This window comes from Lagopus muta, chromosome Z (genome assembly GCF_023343835.1).
Source record: "Lagopus muta isolate bLagMut1 chromosome Z, bLagMut1 primary, whole genome shotgun sequence".
In the NCBI taxonomy this organism is placed as follows: domain Eukaryota; kingdom Metazoa; phylum Chordata; class Aves; order Galliformes; family Phasianidae; genus Lagopus; species Lagopus muta.
Window position 1 is genome coordinate 9,734,729 of NC_064472.1, and position 15,377 is coordinate 9,750,105.

The 15,377-nt window shown below is 41.8% G+C and overlaps 1 protein-coding gene across 9 annotated transcripts in view; it reads left to right on the forward strand.

Annotated features, from left to right (window-relative positions):
• Window positions 1–15,377, forward strand: part of UNC13B (unc-13 homolog B) — a 206,076-nt gene that overhangs the window by 157,391 nt on the left and 33,308 nt on the right. For all 9 annotated transcript variants that reach the window (XM_048930940.1, XM_048930942.1, XM_048930943.1 and 6 more), the window contains 5 exons: window positions 6,975–7,101; window positions 12,728–12,824; window positions 13,590–13,733; window positions 13,863–13,940; window positions 14,925–15,002. In XM_048930940.1, coding sequence (XP_048786897.1) covers window positions 6,975–7,101; window positions 12,728–12,824; window positions 13,590–13,733; window positions 13,863–13,940; window positions 14,925–15,002 — 524 coding nt within the window. The remainder of the gene's footprint in view (window positions 1–6,974; window positions 7,102–12,727; window positions 12,825–13,589; window positions 13,734–13,862; window positions 13,941–14,924; window positions 15,003–15,377) is intronic.

Consider the following 15,377-nt stretch of genomic DNA (forward strand, 5'->3'; position numbering starts at 1 on the left):
GTACAGCAGACTGCAGATCTGATATGCAGATATGAATAGTTCTCTTTCTTTTGTTGGGAGCTTTTGATATATGCCTGTACCCCACAGTCTCTTCCTCTTGTGAGATTGTGTTGATGTAAGAGCAGATATTAGAAAGAAGAGACAAAGACCTTCTGCATCACAGTGTCTATCCTGTAATGTCTGTCACTGCTGGCACATGCATTAGAGATTGGGCAATTAAGATTATTTCATGTTCACTTTCTCTAGAAACTGTTTCTGCAAACTCTTTAGGTCTCCTTTTCCATTTTGCTCTTCTTTACCTCATAACACTCACCCTCAGGAATTCATAATACATTTTGCTCTTCTACACATTGAAGGTGTCCTGTCTTCCTCGTTTACTGGTAACAACAAGAACTGTGATTCTCTAGACCTGCTGCTGATTGCTTTTCCTAAGATTCCCTTTCCCTGTTGCATTCAAAATGCAGCTGCAAATGATTACTGATTGCGCGTGTGGATCTGACTGAATTTTTTCCCTTTTGAATGGCTCTATTTGATTGCCAGCATCCAGGCTAACTCTAAAAGATGATGGTTAGATTAGCTGCCTTCAGCTCATGTCTCATTTTTCAGTTTGTGTCACTAATACCTCTACCAGTTTAACTACACCTAGTATTTTATAGTCCTGTATTTACTAGCTTGAGGAGTAATCCCTGGATAGTGATGTGGTGTGCTCTGAAGTCTGCATCAAGTGTTGGACAAAAAGCTTATCAGTTTTCTGAGATAGGCGCAAATGAACCCAGAGTGTAATACATGCTCCTAACTTTCTTCATGGTGTTTTCCCTTGTGTTCTATTCCTAAGTTCTGGATAACATGAGCTCATTCACCTCACCAAGTGGTAAGTTCATGCTTCTTGGTAGAGTATTTAGTTGTGAGTAGGCAAAGGCTTTCAGCACTTTGGATTTTAGCTCTTTGGATGTAGTTGCTAATATTAGTGTTAGTGTCCTTTGATTTCATGCCAGTGATTCACAGGTCAGCAAAGAAGACTCAGAGGACTGTATGGCTGCTGATGCTGAAATGGAGGATATATGCTGCCTAAGAGACTTTCCCCCATGGGTGACAGTTAAGCATTCCTCTCCCATCTGGAACTCACCCTCTTCACCCCCTGTGCACTGAGCAGTCTGTGTGGGGGTAGTGTACAAATGCTGTTGTGCAGGAGAAGTGCGTGGCACCATTCTATGCTGTTAGTGGGCAGCGTGCTGTAGAAAGGAGGAGGACGACCTGTAGTTAGATGCAGGCCATAGCTGAGTTAGTGCTGTTTTTTTGTTTGTTTTTGCTTTTTTTTCCCTGTAGGTTTCTATCACTAAATCTGTAGCCTCATGGGAAGGGCATCAGCTTTCAGCAAGCAGGGTGTGGGAGATTTCTATAATGCACTGCTTAGGGGCTTCAGAAGCAGAAGTCTTACTAATTTAGGGATACTGCATCATGGCCCCTTTGGGTACCTTCTGAAGTCTATGATTGGTAATGTACAAAAGATTCAAGTCATAAGAGAAAAACACTTGTTTTCTGTTTAGAAGATGTTCTGGAACCAGTAGCACCAGTCACAGCAGCAGCATGTTAGAGTGCTGGAAGGCATTTGCACTGTAGCCCTACCTTTTGCTTTCATCTCTCCTAAGGAGACTCAGATACTGAGACACAGGATCTGCCAGGTCTGTTTTCATTTTCCCCAAAAACTAGTGGCAGTTCAGGGCACTGTAAAGAGCAGACCTGGCCCTTCCATCCTCTCTAGTAAGGGCAGTACAGAAAGCACAAATTCCCCAAGTGAAGAGGGATTCCATTCTTCCTCTACTGGGAAGATATTAAATGACAGTAATAGAAAATGGAGTTAAAAAATTAACAGTATTTCATCTTATTTTGGGCACATCAGCATTAGAAGAGTTGTAAATTGGAAGCATCTCTGATATGAAGAGAGAATGAGTAGACTTGGCAGGCAGGATTGTAATAAATCATTCAGCCACAATCTCAGTTGTAATGAGGGGAGGTGGTTCAAATGCACACACAGATGCTATCTGTCTAGTGTTAGCACTTCAACAGACTCAGGACCAATCAGAGTTTCTTTGCAGGGAATTCATGATTACATATTAGAAATTAACAGAAGGAAAGCAGGTTGATGATTAAGGAAAGCATCCACAGAGGGAAGTCCTATCTCTGCCTCAAAAATAGTACTGGGCATCATACTGGAGACTGCGCTGCAAAGAAGCAGTTCCCAATTAATACCTTAATAGCATGGCCTCAGTGATCTTAAAAGCTCTCCTCCAGAGGAAACTGGAGATTAAATCTGCTGAGGAAATAAGAAAGGTCTTTCTATGGTCCACTGAGGACAGAACACAGCAATAGCTGCAAAATATCTGTGCAGTGTTCCACCGTTGCTGCTGCTAAGCTCTTTAAAAGCCAGTGGGGTTATAGAGCAGAGAAGAAATGCTAGGAATGATGACTCATGTGCTCTTCACTTTATTTCTAAAATGTGTTTCAAACCAAGGATCTGAAATATAGGTTTATTTGGGTAAAAGATACGATTTTACAAAATACACCTCTGACTGATGTTTCTGTGTTACCTTCAAGTGCTTAAATTTATCCCTTTGCAAAGAGAGTGGTGAACAAAACCATAGGCAGGATCCATTGATGAAGACAGATGATACAAGCTGTTGGGAATGAGTGAGTTTGAGGCTGTGTCATTTTTCTTTGTGCTCCTGTGTGTTTGAGTTGTTACAGCTCACTTTCGTCTTTTCTGTCACAAGCCCCACCCTTCTTTCGCATACGTAAAGTTCTCTTTTATGGTGGTAAGAGTTTTATTTTACCTTTTTGTATCTTTGTTCCCTGCTGCCAGCCCTCACCTTCAGTGCATAGAAGGCTAAGTAGCAGTCCTTGGATTTATGCTTCTGTGGTTGCTTTGCATCTTGCTTTTCTGCAGCTTAGCAGCGTTTGGAATGTCCTACTTCAGAAAATAATCGAATCAGGAAAAGCCTCGAATTAATTGCTTCTAGTGCACTCCTCAGTTTTGGTGAAACAGGCCTGATTTGTGTCCTTTTTACCTTCTTTTTTACCTACAACCTTTATGTTTCAACCCCACTGTGTATGCACAGCTACATACACATGGTCATGCTTTGACAGCTAGCTTCTTGGCTGGAAAAAATTCAGAAGAGTCACTGATAGTCATCTTGACTTGTTATGTGAGTGATGTGAAAAGCAGAGGGCTCAAAGTCTTCCTAAAAGCTTTAGACTAAATGCAGAGAGCGGGCCACGGTAAATCTGTGGTTTGGGCCTGATTGGGTAAAGCTGTGTACCCACCCTTGTGCACCATGGTGTGATTCATATTTTCAAACCACAAATACTGCTGTGTCTAAATGGCACTTTGGAAGGTGGTAGTTCTCTTGTGGGTGCATTGGGATTGACTTAGAGGAAGCCAGACCCTGTCACGAAGTGCAGTCCAGCCTGAGTCAGACCTTCCCTCTGTGGGAACAGCTCTGTCCCCATGAGGGAACAGCACCTGCTCCTATCAAAGCTAATGAAGTTATAATTGTCCATGGATTTCTTCACCCTTGCAGGGAGTCAAGCGGGTACAGTTAGTGCTCTGTTTGTTTCCTGTTATAGAACTGCAAGGTGAGCTTAAGCGTTTTCCTCTGCAGTTGCTCATGAGGGAAATCAGTGCTTCTGACACTGAGGGAAGGATGTTCTTGCTTAGTGCTCAAGAGAGACATTAGATTTGTTAAGGAAAAACTTGCATTACTTTCCTTAGATTCCAGTAAAAGCAAATTCACTGTGGAGAGTAACAGATCACAGTATGGGTGAAGCAGTAGCACATCTAAAATCATTTGTCTGTCAAACCATCTCCCCAGGGCTTATGTATGTTATATATTATGTACTGCACATAAAAAAGCTGGGTTCCTTCCTTTCCTTTCCTTCCTTCCTTCCTTTCCTTTCCTTCCTTTCCTTCCTTTCCTTCCTTTCCTTCCTTTCCTTCCTTCCTTCCTTCCTTTCCTTTCTTCCTTTCCTTTCCTTTCCTTTCCTTTCCTTTCCTTTCCTTTTCCTTTCCTTTCCTTTCCTTTCCTTTCCTTTCCTTTCCTTTCCTTCCTTTCCTTTCCTTTCCTTTCCTTTCCTTTCCTTTCCTTTCCTTTCCTTTCCTTTCCTTTCCTTTCCTTTCCTTTCCTTTCCTTTCCTTTCCTTTCCCTTTCCTTTCCTTTCCTTTTCCTTTCCTTTCCTTTCCTTTCCTTTCCTTTCTCTTCCTTTCCTTCCCTTCCCTTCCCTTCCCTTCCCTTCCCTTCCCTTCCCTTCCCTTCCCTTTCCTTCCCTTCCCTTCCCTTCCCTTCCCTTCCCTTCCCTTCCCTTCCCTTCCCTTCCCTTCCTTCCCTTCCCTTCCCTTCCCTCCCTCCCTTCCCTTCCCTTCCCTTCCCTTCCCCTTCCCTTCCCTTCCCTTCCCTTCCCTTCCCTTCCCTTCCCTTCCCTTCCCTTCCCTTCCCTTCCCTTCCCTTCCCTTCCCTTCCCTTCCCTTCCCTTCCCTTCCCTTCCCTTCCCTTCCCTTCCCTTCCCTTCCCTTCCCTTCCCTTCCCTTCCTTCCCTTCCCTTCCCTTCCCTTCCCTTCTTTCTCTCTCTCTTTCTCTCTTTCTTTTTCTCTCTCTCTCTTTCTTTTTCTCTCTCTCTCTTTCTTTCTTTCTTTCTTTCTTTCTTTCTTTCTTTCTTTCTTTCTTTCTTTCTTTCTTTCTTTCTTTCTTTCTTTCTTTCTTTCTTTCTTTCTTTCTTTCTTTCTTTCTTTCTTTCTTTCTTTCTTTCTTTCTTTCTTTCTTTCTTTCTAGCTTTTTTTTTTTTTTTTTTTTGAGATTACATCTTTGTGGATCTGCTGAAAGTGAATTAGAAGAATTAAAAGGAAATCTGCATTATGCTGTTAAAGGGATTTGCAGGCAACTCACTGGAGTATTCCATTGCTTTGGGAGTTGACAAAGCTTGTAGAATAATTATGCATGAGAATTTCTTTGGTTTTTGTATTTTCAGTTGGATAATTCATAATTTATTTGGCCTTTCTTCTTGTGCATGTTACAGAGGCTTCAAACGAAATGTAGAAGATTTTTGAATGTTTTGATGCAGTTGCACAAATTTACATTTTTGTGAAAATAGATGATGTTTGAGAAAAGCTTGCCTCTCCAGTAACTGCTAAGGAAGCTGTACCATGTTACATCATGAAGGCATAACTTCTGCTGATAATTGTCTTTAGCATGCATTACTCACATGTGCATATTGCTTGTACCAAAGTGCCAGATTTAGGCTATTCGAACTTAAGAGAGAGGCCTGCACTTTTTAACGCAGTTAGATCCTGTTTACACATTATCAGCAGTGATGCCCTTTAAGAGTTATGCACCTACATAAAGATCTGCCAAGCTGCCTGTAAGTACATAGGGGGTGGCTTGGGAGAAAGCATGGGGGTGCTTTTGGGAGAACTTAACAAGCAGGATAAAAATGGGACTTGTGGGCTGATCAGAGGTAGGAGTCAACAGCTGAGAGACGGTAGTGTGAATATAGGCTGTGAAGGTCCTTGAGGGCAAAGATGTGGAACTTGTGTTTCTTGAGAGAGAGAATGGTGAACAGTGGTCCAAGGAGATTATGTCTGTGAAACACAAGCTGAATGTGGCAAGCACTTTGGCAGTTCAAGAGATGAGTTGAACTGTGGAAGTATGTGTGTTACGCAGAGAGGGACTGTGTTGTCCAGGCATAATGTGTGTGCAAGGACCTAAGGAAGCCTGGCAAGAGAAAGAAGCTCAGCTCAGGTAGATAGATGTATATGGGTTGCTTCAGTGCATTGCACTCAGAAGGGCAGTACATGTTAGAAAGCAGTTCTCTTCTGAAGGACAAGTGCCATGAACTTCTCCAGGCCGAGTTCAGATAATCTTCCAGCTCTGGTGTAGTTTCTCTTGTGCTGAAGACCTAGGAGTGGCGGCTGACTTGCTTACCTGCCACACACATGGTGATGAGACCCTTCAAGCACAATCCTGTGCATGTGCAGACAGTTTGTGTACTGTGTGACCAAACAAACTCTTTTGGGTTGTGCAGACAGCATTCAAATGCATTATTGGAAAGGTAACTTGTATGTGGAGGGGTAAGGTTAAATAATAACAGCTAATGGAGACCAAGCTGGTGGTGAGGAGTTGTCTGCACAAGACCAGAAGGAAATGTGGGGCAATGAAATAACATGTTGTTACTGCTTTCTGTGATACCAGAGAACAATTTATGGCCATACTGTGGGTATGAAATGGAGTATTTGGGGGTACATTTGGTGTAGGAAAGAAAAAGGCCTTTCCTACAACATTCCTTGCCCCACTGGGAATTCAGCTATAGATAAAGCTGATCAGATTAGCTCTGATCACCACTGACTCCACATCTATTGCTTCTCAGTATCATAATGCAGGTTAGATGCATGCAGGAGAGGATTTCAGAGTTCTAGTGAAAATACTTGAGAGGACTTGTGTAGAATTTCACAACTTGTCTGGACTACCTTGTGATTTATATTTTCAAACTCTGAAGAACTTTATTCTTCCTACTGTTGCCTCTTGGGGAATGTAGTTAAGATATTTGTATTGCCCTTATTTATATTCAAGAATGAACAGATTTGCTATTCCAGATTTATTTCCTGCATAGATAAAATCTGGACTGTCATACGTTAAATGGGAAGGCCATAAGAGACTGCTCTTTTTTTGTTGCTTTGACAACCAAAAAGTCTTACACAAATGAATGGATTAAGAGGAACCACACAAACAGGCTCCTGAGCCTCGCTGGTCAACCATTGAGAACCCCTGTTCTTTGCCAAAATCCTGTGCTGTGAAGATTTTATGGCTCTGTAGGTGCTTCATCCTGAAAACCACTGCGTACTGCTGACATGTTTTATAAGACCTTCCTGTCCCTGACACAGTGATAATGGTAAAAGGAGACCTAACTGCCTTTTTCCTTCCTCACAGAGCATGAGAAACACAGACTGTGTAAGAGTGCAGACTATATGAATTTACACTTCAAAGTGAAGTGGCTGTACAACGAATATGTTCGTGATCTGCCTGCCTTCAAGGGAAAAGTGCCTGAATATCCAGCGTGAGTGTGCTCTACCTCCTATAGTATATCCCCAATATACCTCTTCCTTGGTTATCCGCAGGGCACACAGTTGGTTCACCTATGGCTGCCTGTACATAAATATACCATTTATTCATTCCTTCTTCTCTGTGTTTATGTGTATCTTTGTTCCCCTTCCTTGGTGTTCTGTGCTCCTGTTCTTGAAACAAATAAATACCTTATTGTAGAACCTCTTCCAGAAGTCTCAGAAGGTTCAGCAGTAATATGGACTATCTTTTAAGCCATTTTGTATTTACAGTGCTGATCCTTGAACCAGACTTTTAGACAGGTGCTAATGTTCTAGTATTAGTAGATACAGCTTTATCTACTATATGTATTTATATATGTGTACTGTATGTATATTTTGCTGTGTAAATGTTACACAAATATGCACAAACACACCAGGATTTGTGAGAAATGGAAATGCTTTTGTTTTTTTATAAGACTGGGTGGTTCAGTTGGAAACACATAAACTTGTTCTTAAGCTCTAAGCAATTGTTCACAAGTTCTATTTAACTTTGAAAGAGAAGCAGTAGATTTCTACTCTGGAGAAAATTTGATCCTTTTGTGATCAACCAAGGAAGAATACTGTAGCTGAAGGTCTTCCCCTGCTTTAAAGCAGAAGCAGGTAGGTTGTTTCTGATCAATGTTTGTCTAACAATTTTTCAGAAGCTTGCAATTACAATTATTCCACATTTTACTGTTATCCCTCTGGTGGTTTTGGGGGGTTTAACACACTCCACCTCCTCTCCTCCAAACTTTTCTTGCTTCAGTTGGTGCTTGTTTTATCCTTTTCTCCCAGCCTGGATGTGAAAAACAAACTTCTCTTTTACAAAATGTTTCTCATGTCCTTTCCCAGTCTTCTGCCTATTCTCTTATGTTCCTATCCTTCCTTGTAAGTGAGATTTACTCACACCTCTTCATCTTGTCTGTGTCTATACATAAACCACCTAGACTTAGACACTGATGTTTCTTCTAGACCTTGCCTTGCCTTGCAGGCATTACGGCTGCTTTCACATGCTAGTACGGTAGCAGCCTTTTTTTCTTTCTTCACTACCACCATTGACCAGCGATGTTTCCAGTTGGTCACAAGCCAAGCCCTCAACAGCTTCCTACTTTGTTTTTCTTCCCATCTTTACAGCTGTCCAAATGCAGCACTTTGCACTTGCACTCTTTAAAGAACATCTTGCTTGTTCTGTTTCCAGTTTGGCGTTTTGAACTCTTTCTTCATCCTCCACTGCACACAGTGCCTTAAGCCTGGCATTATCTGTGTGCTAATAAGACTTCAGGCAGTTGGTGTAATTGGCTGGCTTGGGCCATGGGTCTTGCTTAGCAAATCAGTTCAGTGAGAGGCATTAATTCAGTGAATAGGGTGCTGGAGTCTCAGTAGCTTGGTTCCTTTTGTACCACTGAGTCATTGCAGTCCTGGGCAAGTCATCACATTTTCTTAATCTCCTTCTTCTCCTGTGTAATCAGGATAATGATGTTCAGTTTTGTTTTGCAGTCTTCTGCAGAATTGTTCTGCTCTTCTGACTTTCGTATACATGAGCACTGGAGCTCATGTACTTGTGCAGACACTGGCCTCCCTTGTTACCTCACACTCTTGTTTTAGTACAGTAGCCACATTGTCAAGCACAAGAGTTGTTAACTTCAACAGTGACCTCCACATGTTTTGAAATATACCTTTCATATCAGTTACAGCAACCCTTTAATTTGCTTCATCACAAACATTTTTGATCTTCACAGAATCCCAGAATAAGTGAGGTTGGAAGGGACCTCTGTGCCCATCTGATCCAATCCCTGCTCCAACAGATAGACCTAGAGCAGGGTGTCCGGGCCCATGTCAAGGTGGCTTCTGAAGTTCTCCAAGGAGAGATTCCTCAGCATCTCTGCGCAACCTGTCCCAGTGCTCCATCATCCATGCAACAAAGAAGCGCTTATGTTTCTTTAAACAGCCTTAAAGCTTTCTTAAATAAAGGTCCATGTGTCATGTATGCCCGCCAGTAAACTCAGATAAAGATGAATTGCCTCAGTCCAAAGAATAGCAGCGGTTATCCAAAAACCTGCATTTCTTGTTGAAAATAAGCAAATCCACATTTTTTATATCCTTGGGCTATTACTGTGGAAAGTAAAGGCTCTGAAGCATTGTAGGTTTTATATTCCCTTTATTTTCTGAAATTCAGCAGCAGTTTCTGAAAATGAAGTAGCAACATAGCTGAGAGTGCATCTTCAGAACTTCCTTTTTCACTTTTTGTATGCCAACTGAAAACTGTGAAGCGTCCAAAAACAGAACAAACCACGCAGCTAGCTTTTCAGGTATGCAAAGAAGTGTTGTTTTATAACTGATGTTAGCAAGCAGCTAGTGTTGTAGCTGTACTGGTAACTACCTCCTCTGGTAGTGGTGGTGGAAGGCATTCCTGTCTCTGAAATCCTCTCTTATTCTTCTGACTTACTATCAAACACAATGTTTTCTTATTGTACTCTTTGAAATCCTGCCTGCCTTCTTGTCTCTGCACTTGCCAGTGCCCACTGAATGTCCATGGAGTACGAACATGCATCAGAACAGCAAACAAGCAAGTTTAGCTCACCTGTGAAGCATGAGACCATGGCCACAAGGCTCATGGCCAAGCTGTAATTGCAGCCTTTTGTACTGCGTTACTGTTGTGCAACCAGAAGGCAAACTTTCATTCAGTCACAAAGCACAAAGCACTGCCTCTCCATGCAGACAGAACTGAGGGGTTTTCTATGCAAACACTATTTGGAGAGGTTGGCTGTACAATCTCCAGTCACGCTATGCTGGCCCCTGTAAGCACAGAATGTGATAAAAGCACCACGAGCCTCTGCCCTGTGTGCTGGTGTGTGAGTCATTATGGGGTTTTCTCCTTGATCAATAATTGAAGCAGACAAGAGGAAGAAGAAATTTGCTGTATAACAACATTTTGGAGCTATTTCTGCATGAAATTGAATTATTTTTATTAGTTTCTGTGATAGATTATTTTGAACATCTTTCTGGATACATTGTCTTTGTGATCCCCGGAGTCCCTCCTCACTTGCTCTGCAGTCCAAGAACCAATAGTTAGGGGTTATTAGCCTAAGATAACTCTACGTTTGGATTACAGCTCACAGCACATTCTGGCTCTGACTGTGCCCAGGGACCAGAAGAATTTATTAGATGATTTCTAACTCTTGTGTTCTACTACCGGCCTGCAAAAGGCAAAGCTCGGACTGGATTTACAAATGTAGATACAGAATTTCCTGACCTTACCTAGTGATTCATTTTGCACTTGAACATTCATATTAAGCCTCTTTCTGTAAGCAGAGCTTTTTTTTTTTCCTTCTAATTTTTCCTGTCCAAAACACCCTAACATACTGTACATTTTCCTTACTGTCTAGACAATTTGGTAAGACTGTGCAGTTCATTTGATATGACAGTGTACGGTAGCCATAAAAATGTGCAGTGTCTATTCTCAACAAAGAACGGCCCTTTCTTATGGATATGGTGCAATCACCAAGGGTGAATGATAGCCAGGAAGTAGTTTCACTTCTCAGAAGCAAAATGGTGGCTTCTGTCACATACAAGTAATCCTCTCTGTACACTGAGCTACATGATGTGAAGCACCAACTGTCTCAGAGCTCTGAAAGTGGTAGAAGATGTGTTCTTGCTTCCTTCTAAACTGCCCAGTTCTCTTCAGAGGATTGATCTGTACCTTCAAAGTACACTATTGGAATTAAAAGCTGAATGTTGAAAGCACAAGAAAATTGCAGTAAGCTCCCACAAATACTGAAAAAGAGCTTAAATAGCCATTTAAAAGGAAGTTTTTGAAAAGATGGAAAGCTCATATGTCTGTGACATCATTGCACTGCTGCTGTCTCTGCTAATGGTCATGCATGGACAGGTTGCTGTTGGTTCTAACTGTCTGTTACAATTTCCCGTATTAGCATTGATGTGCTTCATATTTCAAGGCGTAGAGAGTATTTAAGGGTATCTAGTATGCTGTGCTTATGAATTTGCTCTTGATCTCTCTCTCATGTCTGGCACATGCTTTCATGTTCTTTGCAAACTCGGCCCATAATTAGCACAATCTGTATGAAAACAGCAGCTTGTTTTGAGGAGGTTGTGCTCTGTGAAGCTCATGTTGCAATTTTTTGTATGGACTGAAATCATACATGGGCACTTTTTCCCTGTTTTGTGAATACTGTTTACTAATACTGGAAATTAAGATTTGCTTCAGCTGCAGTGAGTTGGCAGTTGCACACTATCTGCCCTAGACAAATGTTTAAGCAAAGCCTTAAGTGCTGTATTGCTGAAACACAAGCAAGAAAAATCCTTCCCCTTGAACTATATGGATATGTCCCACAGAGAGAGAACAGATTGATGATGAATGCTAAAACCCCACTGCTGAAGATGCTTTGCACCTTCTCAAACAGTTGACAGTATTTTAACCAAGATTGTGTATAAGTCTCTTGTTAGTGGAATTTGTAATTCCAGATGCCAGTTCTCCCCAAGAAGTAAAAGCTTGTGTAAAGCTTCACACAAAAAAGCTTTAAAGTGTAAAGCTTCTCTCCAAGATTCAGCAGTTTCAGTAGATTCCTGGACTGTGGTCCAATATTTAGCTTACATTTCCAAGTGAGGAGAAGGTAGAGACAAACATTATTGCCCTACTTGAAGAGCTGCCTGTCTCAGGGACTCATCCCTGCTCCAGGGCTGTCATCCCTGCTCCAAGGCTGTCATCCCTGCATCCAAGGATGTTAGTGCTTCTGTATGAACCAGTTTGTTCGTCTGTAGAGAAAAAACAATAAAAACCTGCTAATAGGGCTGGCTAGCTTCCTACAAGCCTTCTACACTTAGAGGTACTCTGAAGTATCCTCACAGGGCCATTAGCAGGCCAAAAAACATGAAGATATTCTAGAGAAGGCGTGGAGAAGATATTTCTAGCCTTGATTTTCCCTCATGGCAGTCAAGAAATGTATTTGTATCTGCAGATAAAGGGGTGGAAGGTCCCTAGAGAGGGGGCTTTTCTTCCACCTGTACTCATTTGTGTCTCTTGTGTGAAGGATGGCAGGCCCCAAATGGGCAGTAGGATGGTGTGTTTCCTTGTGTTGTGGGTTGTGGGTACAGACATCTTATACTGTCTGGCATATGGGTGAAAGGAGAATAAAATGCAATAAAAATGTTCTGAGAGGATAACAAGTTGAAGAAGTTCCTCATGAGGAAGGGTACCAAGGAAGAAGAAAAATAGGGAGAATGATGAAAAAGAAAAAAAGAAAGATAGGGTGGAACAACAGTCTACAGAGGCTGGACTGTCTTCTGTGGGTCTGGTCCAGGTAGTTTGTAGAAACAGGAGTGTTTTCAGGAACTTTAATGGTACATGCACACAGCAATATTCAGAAAACTAACAGCAGCAAGCTTTCACAATGCTTGCTGAAAAAACACCTCTGTCTGTCAGTAAGCTGGGAAAGCAAGGAAGGGAAGGTACTGTTCTGAGGGCATTTAGTTCATTTAAACACTTACTGAATGCTGCAGGGAAAGTCATGTCCCTTGCGTGAAGTTGGGTTGGAATGCTCTGTTTCTTGCTGTAGCTTACTGTCTCTCCTGTTTGTCCTGCAGGTGGTTTGAGCAGTTTGTGATGCAGTGGCTGGATGAAAATGAAGATGTTTCCTTAGAGTTCCTGCATGGTGCTCTGGAGAGAGATAAGAAAGATGGGGTATGTAGGTTGCTCTGTGTGAAGGATTCAGTGCTGCATACTCAAGTGCCCAGAACCAAATAACACTGTCAATTCAGTTATTATGCAAATGGAGGATGCAGCCCTTTTTGCATGCTGAACTACTGGGGAAACTTGTTGTTTGTAGGACTTTTCTATATAAGATGTTGTTTAATAGCAAGATGCGTTTCATTCATTTGTGTTTTGTTCTTTTCTGGTTAATCTGTCAACCAGTGGATTGGTGTTCTCTCTTCTCTTTGTATTTGTGAGATACGTAATTGAAACAAAAGGCACACTGCATGTGCTTAGTCATGCAGTGAGAATGTAACTTTAATCCACAGACAGAGAATCTTAGTTTGCCAAGTATTCCCAATGGAGAACAAGAGCAATCCAGTTTTAGTGACTCTTGGTGATGTAGACTGTGATGCTAATATAGATATTCCCTTTATATCTTAAGAAAATGTAAAAAGAACTGTTTTCTTTTACTTTTCTTGTTAACTGACAGGCAAGCTGTGCATCTCAGCATCATGCTATGTTTCCTAATGCTTATCTTGTCATAGTTGATGAATGACAGTGAACTATGGCCCTAGCAGAGTTGTCTGTTTTGCTTCTCTAGGCCTTTTCAAGAACTTTTGACTAATTCTGAGGGATTGGTGATTTTTGGTATAGTTGTCTTGCCTCCAGTACTGCAGATGACAGAGACTCACATGAATTTGGTGTCTTTTGGATCTTTCCATTTGAGAGTGACTCTTTGTATTTCTGCTTTAGTTCCAGCAAACATCTGAGCACGCTCTATTCTCTTGCTCAGTGGTGGATGTCTTCACCCAACTAAATCAGAGCTTTGAGATCATTAAGAAGTTGGAGTGCCCAGACCCTGTCATTGTTGCTCATTATAACAGGAGGTTTGCTAAGGTAATACCCTCAACATCAGATGTTTGTCTACCCTTAGTGGATGCAAAACCATATTGTCCTGGGTTTTGGTTTTATTTCCTGGAGATCCCTTGTGTTGCTTAGAGGAGCATGCACACCTTGTCTTCACAGACTATTGGGAAAGTGCTGATGCAGTATGCTGACATCCTCTCCAAGAGCTTCCAGTCCTACTGTTCCAAGGAGAAACTGGTGAGTCATGCTGGATTTCACTTCCACTTACAGGAATCACATAATTGTTCTGATGAAAAAAGATTCATACTGGGTACTTGACCTCATTGACAGTGTAGCATTGCTTTTATCCTAAACATTTGTGGATTGAGTTCTGGCTTGGCTTTAAAGTAGAGTAAGGTGAAGGCGATCTGCAGAGTCACTTTAATGACTACTCTTCCTATCTGAGCCATACATCACAGAGGTGATATAAAAAAGGAAAGGGGGGAAATGGAACAAGTCGCTCCCCAGATTTGGTACAGAGCAGCACTTATGGTTTACTGTTGCATTCATCCAAGTATCTTGCTGTGCAGTCTGAAATTAAGTATAATTCAGAATATTAAATCAAACAAACAAGCAACAAAGAATAAGCAAGTACTTGTCAACCCTGGACCTGTCCCATGGTGTGATTTCTACCTCACACACAGGCACTAGGGAACGTAACTGCAGAGGACAGGGCTATTGCTAAGGCTCCCTTGAGTGTTGCTCTCAGACTTGTATTGGCAGAACCCAGCTAAGCTTCAAAGTAGCTCTGGCTGACAGTTCCCCTTTTGGGATTTACACCATTCAAGATAGTACAGTGCAGCATTAAGAGGCTGAAAGCAATACAGTTTGGACTCTAGTAGAGCTTGGCAGGAGCAGTGGAGGGAGTCAAACATTTTCCTGACAGGGATTTTTTATCAGCTTGTTCTGTCTGTGATAAAGCTAAGAGGGAAAATACAAAGGTGAAGAACTCCTTGATCTGGGGTTTCTGGAACTGACCATCTCATTTCAAACTACAGAAAATAGGGCTTTATTTTTTTTTAGGATTGAATGCTGAAAATTTTTCTGCTTTCCCTATTATTTCACTGTGAGAATCTGAGATTCGGTGGCACCTGAGGGAGGGTGCTAAGGCACAAACTGTACCATTGTTGAAAATATATTGGCACCCTGAGCCATGACAGACACCTGCTTTTGTCCCACCAGCCCTGCATCCTGATGAATAACATCCAGCAGCTGAGAGTGCAGCTAGAGAAGATGTTTGAAGCAATGGGTGGTAAAGAGGTAAGAGTGCTAAGAGACTGAGCATTACTCATTCTTACTGTGCTGCTAGTTAACAGGTTGTTTGCATCATACTGTACATGCAGGCTGTAGTCATAAGGAGAGCCCTGTGACACCTGGCACTGTAGCAAGTATGAGGGGGACAGCCTGCCTGAGGACTCTTCTTCTAAATCTTTTGTAAGATGTAGGAGCAAATGTTTCAGGGCACAGAGCAGCACGGAGGAGGAAAGAACAGGGTGTATACTGTGCTTATATGGGCTAAATGTGGGCATGGCTGGTGGTTTCACAACTCTAAAGACAGATATGTCTGAGAACTGTAGACATCAAGTCCTTTCACATGGCATATAAATGTGGAATGGTACCTCTGGCATTAAATGT